Source organism: Zonotrichia leucophrys, chromosome 14 (genome assembly GCF_028769735.1).
Source record: "Zonotrichia leucophrys gambelii isolate GWCS_2022_RI chromosome 14, RI_Zleu_2.0, whole genome shotgun sequence".
NCBI lineage: Eukaryota > Metazoa > Chordata > Aves > Passeriformes > Passerellidae > Zonotrichia > Zonotrichia leucophrys.
In genome coordinates, this window is record NC_088184.1 from 8,621,592 (window position 1) to 8,636,714 (window position 15,123).

The 15,123-nt window shown below is 39.8% G+C and overlaps 1 protein-coding gene across 2 annotated transcripts in view; it reads left to right on the forward strand.

The window, feature by feature from the left end:
• Positions 1-20: 20 nt before the first annotated feature.
• Positions 21-15,123, forward strand: part of VPS35L (VPS35 endosomal protein sorting factor like) — a 41,946-nt gene continuing 26,843 nt past the window's right edge. The window contains exons 1-18 of one of the 2 annotated variants that reach the window (XM_064726368.1): positions 21-79; positions 1,943-2,042; positions 2,877-3,044; positions 3,346-3,468; positions 3,825-3,849; positions 4,843-4,919; positions 5,507-5,635; positions 8,109-8,193; positions 9,132-9,191; positions 9,738-9,834; positions 10,238-10,285; positions 11,289-11,382; positions 11,858-11,935; positions 12,309-12,431; positions 13,093-13,139; positions 13,959-14,070; positions 14,336-14,452; positions 14,794-14,847. In XM_064726368.1, the coding sequence (XP_064582438.1) occupies positions 63-79; positions 1,943-2,042; positions 2,877-3,044; positions 3,346-3,468; positions 3,825-3,849; positions 4,843-4,919; positions 5,507-5,635; positions 8,109-8,193; positions 9,132-9,191; positions 9,738-9,834; positions 10,238-10,285; positions 11,289-11,382; positions 11,858-11,935; positions 12,309-12,431; positions 13,093-13,139; positions 13,959-14,070; positions 14,336-14,452; positions 14,794-14,847 (1,554 nt within the window). In that variant the 5' untranslated portion in view covers positions 21-62. Of the gene's footprint in view, positions 80-830; positions 939-1,942; positions 2,043-2,876; positions 3,045-3,345; positions 3,469-3,824; positions 3,850-4,842; positions 4,920-5,506; positions 5,636-8,108; positions 8,194-9,131; positions 9,192-9,737; positions 9,835-10,237; positions 10,286-11,288; positions 11,383-11,857; positions 11,936-12,308; positions 12,432-13,092; positions 13,140-13,958; positions 14,071-14,335; positions 14,453-14,793; positions 14,848-15,123 lie in introns of those variants that run through there. The other variant, XM_064726369.1, reaches the window with a different exon arrangement.

Below are 15,123 nucleotides of genomic sequence, written 5' to 3' on the forward strand. Positions count from 1 at the left end.
AGGCGTTTCCCGCGCTCGGGGCGGGGCTGCGGCGGAAGGCGCTGTCATGTGACCGGCGCAAGATGGCCGCGTTCCCCTGGTGAGGCTCCGGGAGCCGCCTGTGCCCCGCGGGGCGGGCTCGGGGGGCTGCGGGTTCCTCACGGCTGGGTCAGGGCTGCCGTCATGCTCGGCGACCCTCGCAGCCGGCGGGCTAAGGCGGGGGCGGCCACGGCTGTGCCGGAGGGGAAAGTGCGGGGCCTGTCCGGCCGCGGGGTGGGGGCAGTTCGGCCTGAGGGGACCGGGACCCCCCGCAGGGGGGGGTGCAGCCCTGAGGGGAGCATCCGGGGCGCTGCGTGCCGTGGCTCCGCTGCCGTGGGACCTCAGCCCGGTGCTGCCGTGGGAGCCCAGCCCGGCGCTGCTGTCTGACACACCCTTGGGTACAGATCACATTCAGAGACCCCGGCGTTACACGGAGCCGGGCCGGCGGCACAGCCCTGCTGAGGGACGGAGCCGCAGCTGTGAGCTGACGGCCGCTGGCCTCCCGTTAGTTCCCCTACAATAAGCAGCAGTTCCCCGAGCCCCAGGGTGTTGTCACGGAGCGGGGCAGGAGCGCTCCGGCCGCCGCCCCCGGGCGGGGTCACCGCGGGCCCGCTGCCTGCCTGCCCCGCAGCGCCGGGGGAGCTGAAGGGCTCCTGCTGGGTATTTACCCATAGCAGCACATCTAGCCGCTGTTATCATTCACAGGCTCGTTAGGGATACACAGGTGCAGAGTGCTGGCGATTGCGGTGGTGCTCATGTGTGGGAAAGGTTGAAATTCACTGTTAAAAGAGCAGCTGCAGCAGGGGTGTAATCATGCAGAGCATGAAACCCCAGCTTGGCCAGAGTCTTATTTTTATTTCCTCTCAAAAGTTGGCTGCACTGCTGTAGCCAGGAAATGCTTGATCTCCTTTCCCTAGAAAGTAAGCAGAACATAATGCCAGAGCAAACTTGATCTTGTCTTCTGTATTAACTCTGTTACAAGCTGTCTTATCACTTGAATAGCCACATTGTAAAAAATGTGCTTTTTAAAGACTTGTTGGCAGGGTTGGCAGCTCTTGTTCACTCCCATGTGTGTATTATTACCATGTGCACTCGCCCAGTGGGCTTACACTGAGTGGAGTGCAGTTGATTTTGGCCTGGGGCTGCTGAGAGGGCTCTCAGCAGTTAAAGAAATGTTAAAATTGTGTAGCCAGAAAGAGTTTGAAGATTTTCCACCCAGATGCTGATTAACCCATGATGCAATGAGGAAGAAGAGTCATTGAACAATGGGACAATAGCAAAAAGAAAAGGAACTAGAGATCAAGAAAACAAACAAGCATGTGGATTTCACTGGACTCTTTCTCTTGCTCTGCTCTATCTCATTAGATGTCAAAAGTTTTTCCTTGGAGTTGCACAATTGTAAATTATCTAATTTGTAATTCATTATTAAGGAAACTTGGACATGGTGTTGTAGAAGAGCTGGCTGCTAAGTGCTGCTGAAAATCTTCCAAATGAGTTATAGCTTTGAGTAGGAATGGAATTGTTGGAATTATTTGGAAGTTTGGATTAATTCTAGTGGGAAAGATGTGTGTTGTGTGGGGGAAGTGCTGTTTGCCTTTGTTAGGAGTCTGATGAAAGAATTTTTTGTGTATCCCCTGATTTTCCTCATTCAGCTGAGGATGTGCTATAAACATTCTCAGGATCTTGAATGAAACAGAAAAGAACAATTAGCAGCTCTGTGTCTCAAAGACTAAAAGAGTACAACTAAAAAATTAAAATTTCTCCAGTTTTAGTTGTATGTTATCTCAGTAGAGAGAAATTTGGATCTTTGGTTATTTTTCAGTATGCTTTTTTTGTAAATAAGCATAGATGTACGATATGCTTCTCTATTAGTGTGTGTTATTTATATCCATCTATACTTTCCCTTCACTCTTTATTTTTTAAGGCATGCAAGATCAAGGAACTATGTGTCAGAATCTGAAGTGTGCAAGCTGGAATCTGTACCCTTGGATTTTGGTGATTACCATCCACTGAAGCCCATTACAGTGAGTTTGTTTGTGCTTTTGGAAAATGAATCTGAATTCAGACTGATTGTGTTCCTCTTTTTACATCTGTTCCTTTAAAGCTAAAAGGCTTTGGGGTTGGTGGTGGTACTTGTGAAGTTGCTTTCTGTGTTAGTGGCCTGTTTTAGAGGCATCAAGGTTTATTCTGTTTGCCCTTCACAGAAGTTTTCTGGTGCTGTTGTGTCAGAAACAGTCTCCTGACAAATGCAGCACCTCCAGCTTGTAGGTTTTCTTGGTTGCATTAAATGCTGAATAATGGCTAAATTTAAAATCAAATTGTTGCATTACAAATGGCCTGCATAATTGCTTGATGTAAGGTTTGGTTTTGGGTTAGCTTCCAGTCAGCTGTGTACTTTAAAACATTTATAATTTCTTTGATGTGTAAGAGGCTTTTAAAGATGTACAGAAAAAAAACAGCTTCAAAGAGATGAGTTATCCACTAATGAATGATAAATGGGCAGCAGCTTCTGCTCAGGAAGGTCAGTAGGGAGAGAAGATGTTGGCCTGAGGTATGGATTTGATGTTCCAGGCTTGAGTGTTGTACAGGAAAAGTAAAGATGAAATTAAATAGCAAGGAAAAGTTGGGAGGACAGGGACAAACCTAATAAAATAGAGGAGGGGTACTAGAAAGATATTCACAGTGGTTGTTCTTATAATTTTGTAGACCTAGAATTGAAAGGAAAAAAAAAAGCAGTGGAAATTCTTCTGAAGAGTGTCTGCCTCCACATTCAGGGAAAAGGGGAGGAAGAAAAAGAATGAAAGAAAAATGAGGGAAGAGAAAGCCTTTTGGTTTAACAGTTCTGGCTTTTTCTTTAGGTTACTGAATCCAAGACAAAGAAGATGAACAGGAAGGGCAGCACCTCTTCTACCTCCTCCTCTTCCTCCAGTTCCGTGATGGACCCTCTGAGCAGCGTGCTGGATGGCACCGATCCCTTGTCACTGTTTGCAGCAGCTGCAGATCCTGGGGCTGCTGCTCCCCCCACGGTAACTCTGAGGGCTGCCAGCTCTACTAAGCAAAGGAAAACCAAAACCATAAAGCCAACCCTGGATAAAATGTGTTGTCTCACCAGTGAAGAGCTTAATATAGGAAATATATCATATTAATAGAATATTCTTTTTTATTTACCTACTTTTATCTGGTTTATGTTGACATATTTAAATATGGATTTTTAAAAATATTGTAACTTTTGAAAGGATCAGCTAGCACTTGCAACATTAAGTTGACCTTTATCAACCTTCTCTTCTTTTTCTGTATTTAACTTTTGCACTTGTACTGCTGTAACAGGAAGGTGCACGAAGGAAACGGGACAAAGACGAGAGCTCAGCAGTGGGGAGTGACTTTGAGCCATGGTCAAGCAAACGTGGTGAAATCCTTGCTAGATACACAACAACAGAGAAGCTTTCTATTGTAAGTGGTGGCTGCCACAGTTGTTTTTATTTGTGCTAGACCTTTAATGGATTTTGGATATTGCTATTTTATAATTCTTTCATGGCTAAATACTGGTCCTCTAAATTTCAGTTTTCATGTTGTAGAAAACTGAATCATAAGCTCTCACTTTTAAAGATTGTTTTAGAGCTGAGTCCAAGTCTACTGATATTTAGAAGCCATCACTTTGTCTTTTTGTAACCATGCAAATAAGTTCTAGTTTTGCATCTACTTCTAAATGATTAGAGGGTTGATTAGCAGTGTAATTACCCTGTGCATTCTTGGAATGCTAGTGAGTCCATGTTTTCTAACACTCTGCTTTTTCTGCTTCCTCACAGAATCTGTACATGGGGTCTGAAAAAGGTGAGCACTTTCTTTGCCAGTAACAGAGGTTGCTTGAGGCAGGGTGCAGTGACAGCTTTGTGGTCAAGAACAGTTGAAATGTGTTTTCCTGCCTCCTCCATTCTGACATCATGGTCCTTGCTTTTTTATGGATGTCTGGATGTTTATTCAAAATAGTTATTGGAAGTAAGCCAGCTGACCACCTTGTCATTTATTCCCATGGGCTGATGAATTTGTGATTATTTCACTGCACTGCCTTCCACTTAATAGCTTGAAACTTTCTTCCATTTAAACTGAGCAGTGATGTTTTGAGGATTTTGTTTATCAACTCTTCTGCTAGCTGGAAGCAAAGCAAGCAAGTCCTTTGGGAACTTGTTCAGTTATTCTCTTTACATGAAAGTGAAGTGGTTTCAGCTGTATGCTGGGTGTTTAAAAAAGAACCAGATGTTAAATATTTTATCATGTTTTCTAGCAAAGAGAATCTGGGCTAGGTAATCATAGCATAGTAAATCAGGATTTTTCTGTATGAATAAACATGCAGCATTTCAGCATCTGCAAAAATAAAAACACTTTTTTGCAATGAGAATGGTCAAAGACAGAAATTGGATGTTCAGGCAGAGTGTGACATCTATATCCTTAGATATTGTTAAATTGACTGGATACAACCCTGTACAACTGTTACAACTTCAGAATTGGACCTGCTTTGAGGAGGAGAGTTGGACACAGACCTCCATAGACCTTTTCCATCCTTAATTGTCCTATGGTTCTATCTGGTGGTTCTTTTCTTATTGGTAAAACTTGCAGAAAAATCCACTTCTGCTTATTCATTGTCCCTGTTCACTGTGAATGCACTGTAGGTGTGTTTAGATGTGTGTCTGCAGGAATAGTCACTAAAGGAATCAAACCACCTCTCTTCTGTCTGACTGGTCCATGTCAGGCTCCTTCAGGTTTGTTTCTCTTTAGAAGTCCCAGTGTTTAAATTTTAAAGAAACTTAAATCTGTCATTCTTTGCAGGAAAAACCACCACTACTGGTTCAGCAGTCTCTGAAAAAGTGAGGACAAGGTTAGAAGAGCTGGATGATCTGGAAGAGGTGAGAAAGTTTTCTGATGAAATTACAGCATCATTATAACAGTGAAAAGAATTTGTGAAATAAAAATCTTATGTGAAACCTTTTAAAAAGGTCCTGATTCTGCAAGTGCACTATTTAGATGAGTATGTACTTTCTGTGGGAATTCTCTAGTGATTTTAATCCTTATTGTTACAGGATTTGGGCAGAATCATATTTTTCTATCACTAGAAATTGTGATTTGAAAATTCACCTGATCTGTTGCTGTTGATTTACCTTCTTACTGCTGTAAAACTTTGTGGAGCCCCATAGTCTTAACATCTGATTTTTCTGGTTGCTGCTGTTGCAGAAGCTGCAAATGCCTACCTGAGTTTAATTTAAGTTACAATTATGAGCTTGATAGAAATACTGAGTACTGAAGTTATTTCTCAAGCTGCAGTATTTTACTGTGCAAGGGTGAGATGTTTCATAACCTACTTTCCTAAGACCTGAAGGGAAATTGTAATAAATTTTGTAGGATTCTCCTCCACAACATGATTTGAGTCTATAATAACAGCACTCTCCTTCCTTCCCTCCTGCTCTTACTAAGAGGGTTTGTGTTTTCCTGCCAGGGATCGCAGAAGGAGCTGTTGAATTTGACTCAACAGGATTACATGAACAGAATTGAAGAACTGAACCAGTCTCTAAAGGATGCATGGTCCTCTGATCAGAAAGTAAAAGCTCTGAAAATAGTCATCCAGGTCAGTTTTATGGTTTTGTTCTATGCAGAACCAGTGAGTTTGGTGACATGACTTGTCCAGTTTCCTTCTTGGGAAAAGAAGCCTTTCTATTTTTCTATTTTTTCTATTATTTTCTATTTTCTTTTGTTTTCCTCTGAAACACATTTCTTCTAGAGTTTTATGACTTCTGACAGTAGTTGGATTTTCAGCTTTGTTGTTACAGATTGGTTTTGACTAGGTTCTGTGGGTGGGAATTCTCAATGAGTCACCAAATGACAGATGTGGAAATGTTACCTGCTTGAGGGTAGTTAGAACAAATACCATGTAGTGATGATCAGCACTTTATAGGACATGTAATTTCCTTCCTGCCCTCTTCCCCTTCAGCCCCTTGCCCCCTACAAATAATACCAGAATGGCTTTTTGAACATCAGCATTTTACCCATCCAAACTTAGCAAGGAAATTAAATAAAGGGATTTAGGACCTTAGCAAGCTACCAAAAACAGTTCCAGATTTTTTAAATTGTGTGTATGGGGTTTGTTTTTGTTTGTTTGTTTGAGAACTTGTCCATGCTCTTCCTTTGGGTCATTTGGGGTGATGTGCTTTGAGGAGGGCATAGGGAAATAGGACAGTTAAATGCTCTTTTGTTTGGCTTGGCCTTTAAAAAAGGCCAGAGGCAGAATGCAGCAGAGGATAGATGAGATAATGACATCCTTAAAAGCTGTAAAACTGATGTAATGCTCATAGTCATCCAGTGGGGTTATATAAAGTCAGGATTTTTTTGGTCATTCTGGATTCTCTTGTGAAAACTGCTTGAAGTAATTTCAGCTTAAATTGTGGTAAAGACAAAAAAGGAAATGAAACATTAATGAAGTGAGATCAAACAATTATATGTGACCTAGGGTGACTAATGTACTATTGTAATACTATGAAATCAGCACTATTATTGTTATTTAAAAAAAATCCATATATAGGATTGTGAAGTGTGACTGTGGTCTTTGGATGAGAAGAAAAGCAGCAGGGATGTACTGTACTTACAGTGCTTTGTGTGAAAAAAAAATATATTTATAATGTGTGTGATAATGCAGTGATAATCTGTGCATTGATGCTTTCATATGTTCTTTTGCAACTGGTTCACAAACTATTCTGCAATAATACAGTTTCTAACATGGGATCCAGTGCTTCCTTTCAGGAGAGTGGTACCAAAGCTGAATGTGTTTACTCTGCTGAAGTGTTGTTCACTTTGCACTTAATGCTGCAGATGCTCATCACTGGTTGAAAGACTGATAAGAATGAAATAGGTACTTGTGTAATTAATGAATTTAAAATTTTCATGAGGGATAGCAGTTGTGTAGTTATAAAGCAGGATAGGGTAGAACCCTCACTGAACTTTACTTGTTGTGCTTCTTCCTGCAGAGTGCTGTGTCCTCTGAGAGCTGAGCAGTTCTCTTGGCATCAGGCTGTAGTTTTATACAGAGTCTGTCACTGTTATTACACACTGGTTAGTGTGCATTAGGAGGAGTGAGTTTGGCTTCTGGTTAAGAAAATTTCTTCACCAAAAGGGTTCTCAATCACTGGACCAATCTGCCAAAGGCAGTGGTGGCATCACCATCCTTGGAGGTATTTAAAGGATGTGTAGATGTGGCACTTGGGGATCTTTTTTATTGGTGATCTTGGCAGGGATGGTTTAAAGGTTGGACTCAACATTGAAGGTCTTTTCCAACCTAAGCAATTCTATGATTCTGTGATTCCTCAAGTGGCTTTTTGCAAGATCCTTTACTTGCCAAGATGGAGTATGCTAAGCTACTTAGAGTAAGCTGCACTAAGTTGATTATGTGTGTGAGCTCTAAGAAAAGTGGGAATCAAGTGTTTGTGCTGTGTGTAGGTCCTGAACAGCTCTGAGGTCCCTTTCTGTGGAGGTGACTGACCACACAGCAGGCAAGGTTCTGCTTTGGCTGTAGGATGTAAATGCTCTCACCTGTCTGATGAATAAAGCAAAAAGACTGAGTGTGCCCCTTGCTTAACCATGTTCAAATGTTGTGATTTCCTTCTTTAAACAGAGCAACCTTGTGAGGTATTGGATTGCTTCCTGGATTTTTGAAATGTGACAAATATTGAAACTTTACTTATTCTACTGAGATTGAAGAGCTGTCTCCTGGTGAAGGACAGAGAAGGGATGGAGCTCATAGAAAATATTTTCAGTCTTAGACCAGAGAAGACTCAGGGCCAGAGGCCACATTTGGCTTAAGCAAGGAAGAATTGGATTTCTCTCCCCAGTCAATCATTCACCTGTTTTCTTTTGGTGGAAGTTGTTTTTTTGTCAGTAACTTTCTGCCAAAGTTTTTGACTCCAGTTTAATCTTGGAAAAAAATTAAATGGCTTCATAATTCATATTGGCCCTTTCCACCTGTGGATATTCACCCAGCTTTTCTGGAGTAAAACCACAAACTTGTGTTGGCCTCTAAAAATGTTTCTTTGTTTTTTTTCTCCTTCTAGTGTTCTAAGCTTCTTTCAGACACAACAGTAATCCAGTTTTATCCAAGCAAATTTGTTTTAATTACAGATATCCTTGATACTTTTGGTAAGTATCTACTGTGCCAGTCTTACTACACAAATGTTAATAAGATTATTTTTTTGTAATGTTAGAAAGCATCAAAGTTATCCAAAAAGGGCTGAAATGACTTCTAGTTTTAGCATGGAATATTTCCAACACTGGCAGTAAACATGGTATATCATTGTAAAAAAGCTCCTAAGAGCAAAGTCCTTAGAAGAAAAATATTTCATTTTATGGTTCTGTGCTTTATGTATTAGTGAATATCTAGAATAAAATGTTAGGAAAAATCATGATCTCTGCATTTTGAAATTAAAAACACGCTGTCATTATAAAAATATTTTGGATTTTAGCATCCTTTTGACTCCATATTTCATTATTTTTGTATTTTGAACTATAGAAGTCAGAAAGTTTTCTTTGGCTGAGTAGGGACTATGAGAATATTTTTATTGATTTTTTAAAATATATTTTTAAACTTGTAAGTGAACTTGTCATCCACTTCATGTAACTGTCTTATTTTTCTGCCATGTTTTGGAAAATATTCACAATGAAAGTTGAAAGGTATTTTGGTGCCAGCAGGATGTGCTACGACAGAGATCCAATTGTTATTTCAGGTCCTGCTTCCTCTTTGTGCTCCTTCCTACTGGCTGAAGGCTGCTAGAGATAACAAAATGTCCAAAGTCAGCAAAGTCAGGGCAGCAGCTGTCCTTTCCTGGCCTGGGAGAAATCTGACCTGTGTGTTACCTCTGCCCTTCAGGGAGCCAGAAAATGTTATTCCAGTGGGAGAGGTGCTAAATCACACTGAACGTTTCAGCCTCACTAGGGGGCAGCAAAATGTCAGTGCTCTAGGGAGGTTTTTCCATCTAATTCATTGTGTGTTGTGAAGGGAACCTTTGTACCAGCATTTTGTGTTTTGCAGTTTGTTAATTTGTTTTGATTTTTTTTATTATTATTTTTTTTTTAACCAGGAAAATTGGTGTATGAAAGAATTCTGTCAATGTGTGTGGATAACCGAGTCTCTCTGCCAGGTAACTTGGTGTTTGTTTCCTCTCTGCTCCAGGAAAAAAATCATGTCCAACCTTGAGGAAGGTTAAATAGAGACAAGGTTTCTGTCCATATTCAGTATTTCCTACTTATTGCAATAGTATTATTTAAAATTTACATTACCCTTGTAAAATCAAGTATTTGAGTGCTTAAATCTCTCTTGTATGTTCTCTAGTCATTGTAGGTTTATATACCTGTTTGTTACAGATTCTCTGTATTTTTTTTACAATTTCTGATTTTGGAAGAGCGGAGGCAGAGGTCAGATTTGTCGGTAGCAGCTCTGAGATGAGCTCCAAGTGCCTGAATTCAGGTTCTGAAATGTTATTTACTACAAGATTTTACCTTTTTCTTGTTATGTACTCAGCTCTGACTCCTGTTTAAGAGACCTGAGAAGCAAATGTATTGCCTAGTTCATTATTGTGCACTTAATTTTTTTGATGAATGGAAAAAGAATACAGTTTTAAACCTAACATGAAAAGTAACTTGTTTCCAGAAATAATGTAACTATTTCTGGGTTGTTTTTTCCCCAGATAACTTTTCTCCAGAGAGTGTTAACGATACAGCTAAAGAAACTTGCTTAAACTGGTTTTTCAAGATTGCTTCAATCAGAGAACTCATTCCCAGATTGTATCCTTGTCAAATGAGGCCCTCACAGTGTGTCTGCAGGTTTTTTGTAGATTTTTCCAAAAGTGAGCGTGTTTGTTTCAATAAAACCCACAGGATCTGATGTTTATACTGGCTTTATTTTGTTTGTTTCAGGCTGTATGTTTTCAATGTACTTTTGAGTCATGTTTCATTGTAAACTGAATGCTTAATTATTGGCTCTGAGCAGTTTGGCAGTGACAGAGATGATGTATGAAAAATTTTGAAACAAAATCCTGTAGATAAATTTCAATAATCAGCAAAGTGTAGTGACATTAATTACAGAAGGCCTTAAATAGTTTGGTCAATATCCATTTGCTGTACGTTTGCTTGTGGTTTTTCAGTGGTGTGAATCTTAGTTTTGTTCCTTAACTTGGTTTCACTGTAGTTATGTGGAAGCAGCAATACTGAAGTGCAATAAGTTCCTCTCCAAAACGTAAGAATGGTGTTAAGTATGGGAAGGAAGGGAATGGGCAGACTTAGGAACTAATTAAATGAATTAATTGTGTGTGATTAATGGTGGGTAGGGTCTTAGTAGAACTGAGAAGAAGCACTACAGAGAGGGTTTGGAATTTTTAATGAGAATACCATGAAAAAATTCAAGGTGAACTGTGCTATACTTTGAAACACAACAGTGCTCTCAGTTTTCAAACCTATGTACAAATGTGACATCAGTGTCCCAAATCCCAGTGCAAACTGAAAAGCAGCAGTGGCTGCTGGGGGTGGAGGGGAAGGTTGTTGACATGAGGAGTGTGGGGAAAAAGTCAGGATAGAAAACTGAAAGGAAAATATTGATATCCTACTGGGAGAGATGGAGTAGGAGAAATAATTTAGGAGCAATGAACCACTGTCTGTTGAAAACGTTGGTGTAAGTTTAATGTTTTGCCAAACAGTGCCAGCTGCTGAGCAGAAAATGTTCCTTCCCTTGTAATTGTCCTTCTTCAGTTATATTTTGGAATGAGTGTTGGAAGCCAAATTGCTGCTATAGGGACAACTTTATTATCCCTAAAAAGCAATTCTTTTACTGGAATTAGTGGGCCTCCTATCCAGGCACTACTACAGCTCTGTCAAAAAGGACCTGTGGGAAAATGAGACATGGAAGGAGTTCTGCCAGTTCTGCTTGAAGCATCTGCTTTCCTTACACTGAGTTACACTGAGTTTTTCCATAGCTCTGCTGTTCTTGAAGCTGGAGGAGGAGTTTTTTTAGTTTTGTCTTGTTCTGAGTAGCAAATACTGCAATCTGAATATAGAATATATATTACTGTACACAGAAATTTTACTTATGAAATAAGTTTTTATGCTAGTATCCTTTTTCTTTGATAGACATTTCTATAACTCATGCTCAATTTTTAGTCCACAAGGCAGCTACTGAAGTGATCTGTAGGTGATGTAATTCTGTTTCTGACTGTTGAAGCTTATTTCCATTTCTGATAAAACAGGGGCATTTCAGAGTGTCTGCCACGGTTAACATCCATGATTAGAGGAATTGGAGACCCACTGGTTGCAGTCTATGCCAGAGCATACCTGTGCAGGGTAAGCTGTCATTTACCTCTGCTCTGTACCAAGGAGTTCCTGCAGCCAGTGCTGCCACTGCCTCAAGGAACTGCCCCTTGTATCTCAGTTAGTCAGCAGCCTGTCTCTTCCTTTCAACAAACAAACAAAAAGTTGTTTCTCTTCTGTTTTACAGATGGGGAATCTCTCTCTAAGTGTTTGTAATAAGTAAGAATAATTTCCTGTGCTGCTGTAGGCTGCTGCAGTAGGCACTGATTTCCTCAGTGCTTGCAGACACTTGGAGCTGATGTTAGCATGGTGTTCAAGAACAGCTGTAGCTGCCTCAGGGTGGTTGTTAGTGGACATGACTATATCAGTAAGCAAGGAAATAATCAGTCAAAAGCATGTGATTCAATGCTGTTTGTTGATTTGGGTGTATTCCTTCAGCAAATGCTTTTTTATCTCACTCTGAAAGAGAATTGATAGATGCCAATAAAATTTTTTTCTTTTAATACAGGTTGGGATGGAAGTGGCACCACAACTCAAAGAAAGCCTGAATAAAAACTTTTTTGACTTCCTCCTAACATTTAAACAAGTAAGCAAATAAGTGTTTTATTTGCAAAATCAGATAAATACACTCCTTCATCAAACTTCCACATATTTAAAATAATCTTAGAAGTTCTCAAATCTAGATTTAGGGGTGTTCCTGTATCCACATACAGAATGTGAAATTTTACATACCTTCTGCTAAGTTGAAACTGCTCTATTCAGCATGTTTCCAGACTTGAATAGTATATATTAGGAGCTTGATACTTTTTCTCCCAGCTTGCAAGGAATGCTTCAGAATATCTGTACCTTTGTGCTACCATCTGTTTAATTTCCATTCATATACAAACTTTAACCAGTTAATCATATCTCCCATTTAATACCTTTCCACAGCAACACATTTTTGTCTCTTATTTCAACAGATCCATGGGGATACAGTTCAGAACCAGCTGGTGGTGCAGTGTGTGGAGATCCCTTTGTATCTGACCCTGTATTCTCCTGCTATAGACTGGATTTTACAGTGTATTGCCTACCATGCTCCAGATGTAAGTGAACGTGCTAATGCTCAATACTAAAGTTGTGGTGAAGAGTTAATTTTGCCTGCTAAAAACAACCCCTCAGTTTTTACATGAATGTGAAGGCAAGTAGAAAGCCTACATAGGCCTGTCTGATGCTCTCTTCTGTACAGGAAGAATATTTGCTTCCACAAAGCTCAGGTGGAACCACTTCAAGTTGATAGGCAGTATTCCTGTTCGTTTCCTGCTGTCTTTAGCTAGTTTAATTTTTATTTAGTGAATTTATCCTTTCTCCTGTCATACAGCTATACAAATGATTTGACTAAATTGTAGCTTAACACAGTGAACAGGCTGTTTCAATCTCTGTCAGTCTGGCAGAGTTTTCACCTCTCCTGCCAGAGGTAACTGACCTGGCTGGCAAATAGAGATTACCTGGAGTAATGGCATGGGTGAAGGATTGCAGATTTGACTTCCATAAAATAATGGTTTTGATTGAAATGCCACTATACCTGTTCCAGAAGATGTGTTTTATGTTTAGCTACACCACTGTTTTTTGTGCTGTAAATACAGAGTAAAACAGGACTACTGGAAAGATAATTAAAACAGCTTTTAGTAGATTCCAGTACAGTAAATAAAGCTGAACATATTTGTAAAGTCTCTGTTCACTAATTTTAATAAATAATTGTTCCAGGTTCTGCTTACTGAGATGATGGAGAGATGCAAGAAGTTGGGGAACAAGTAAGTGTGGCAGGGTGTAGAAGGCAGGAGTCTGTAATGAGTACCCGAGTCCCTGCAATAATGTTCTCTCTTCCTCTTTTGGAAACAGTCTGGATGCATAGTGCAGCTTTCATTCTCCCAGCAGCTTATTAAATCATGATTATGAACATCTGTTTTCCAGAGATGAATTCTGAAATATGGTAGATTACTTGTCAAGCTAAAGTTAATTAGTTTAACTTGGTTGCTGCATTCTGGCTCCTCAGCCAAAGTCTGGGACATTAATGTGTTCTCCCTTAGCCATGTCTGATGCCTGGTTTTGCTGAACTTTTCTGGGTTTTCCTCCTCTTCTTTCTCCTGTCTTCCACTGGCTACAGTCAGGCCATTCATGCATTCAGCAAGGGAAGTTGTAAAGCTGCTGGCAACCTTAGGAAGTTGGTAATACTTCGGGATTTGCTTTTTTCAACATTAAAATTGGTATCTCAAATGTCTCCTTGAAGTCTTTGTGCAGGGCAGTCATGCTCAGGAAGATGGTCTGGTCTGAAAGTTGGGTGGGTTTTGTGAATGCACTCTGGCCTGCTGATGGGCTCCTCTCTGTGCATTTTATTGGGTAGTTTGGCTGAGTCCTGTGAGTTTTCTGCTATTTTTTTTCCTTATGTGCTTTGCACAGTCCAGTTCTGCACCAGCTGAGGAATTAAAATATGTATTATTATCTTTCTTTTTTAAAAATTTATGATAGATGCTGGACAGTAGTTAGTCTGGGAAGTTCAGATGAATGTAAATGCAGGTACTACTGAGCTGGAGCTGCTGCTGAGCTGTATTGATCTGTGTTGTTCATGGCAGTGCTTTGCTGTTGAATTCAGTGATGTCGGCGTTCAGAGCAGAGTTTATTGCTGCGAGATCAATGGACTTCATTGGCATGATTAAAGAGTGTGATGAGTCTGGGTTCCCAAAGGTAACATTTTCTGTCTAATTTGTACCAATTCCTTTCCTTTGACAGAGGTTTCTATGCTCTGAGTTGCCTACATAACTTGTGTCACAATAAATAAATAAATAAAATGAATAAATAAAATTATTAATAAATAAATAAATAAAATTAATAAATAAAATTATTCAAGTGGTTTGATCTGAGAATCTTTCTGCACACTGTACCTACCAGACCAGTCTTGGATGGATGTGTGTTGTCTGCTTTTAATTAAAAATTACTCATTAACTTTCAGCATCTCCTCTTTCGCTCCCTGGGATTAAACTTGGCATTGGCTGATCCTCCTGAAAATGATCGCCTTCAAATACTAAACGAAGCCTGGAAGGTTATAACAAAGCTGAAGAACCCACAGGTGAGTTACTGTCCATTCTGTTTCCCTGCTGACTGTGTTTAGAGCAAAGTTGTAGCCAGTTGTTCAGGCATGGCATTGTTTACCTTTTCTAAATACACACAGTTGCAAAAAAATAAGTGATAGCTGTAATATCTTTGGATCATCCCTGCTTTTCTTAGCTCTACTGAAGCATAACTTAATTTTACATAACATTATTACACAATTGCAGCTTTTGGCTTCTAGATCTCTAGGTCTACATGAATCATACCTCAGAAGTTAATTCTTTCAAGTGTAATTTTTGCAAGTGTATTTCTCACAGTCTCCTGCAAATACTGGTAGTCATGAGACACGTGTATTTCTAGGATTATATCAACTGTGCTGAAGTGTGGGTGGAGTATACCTGCAGACATTTTACGGTAGGTGGAAATTACTTTGTTTCCTTTGAATTTCTCTGATACAAAGTGGCTGTGTTAGCAGTCTGGTATTAAAGGTGGAAAGGTTTTAATATTCAGTATAAATGTGTAGGAATGAAAAAATGTGTTTCCTTTCACGAAAGATGAATGGAGGCAAAAGATGCTGGTTTAAAGCTTTACTACCCTACAGCACTGAACATTTCTTATCCTTTTATTTTAATGGCAGGTGGATCAGTTTAAGTAAGGATTTATTGGAGCTATGGTTAAAGTTCCTGGCTT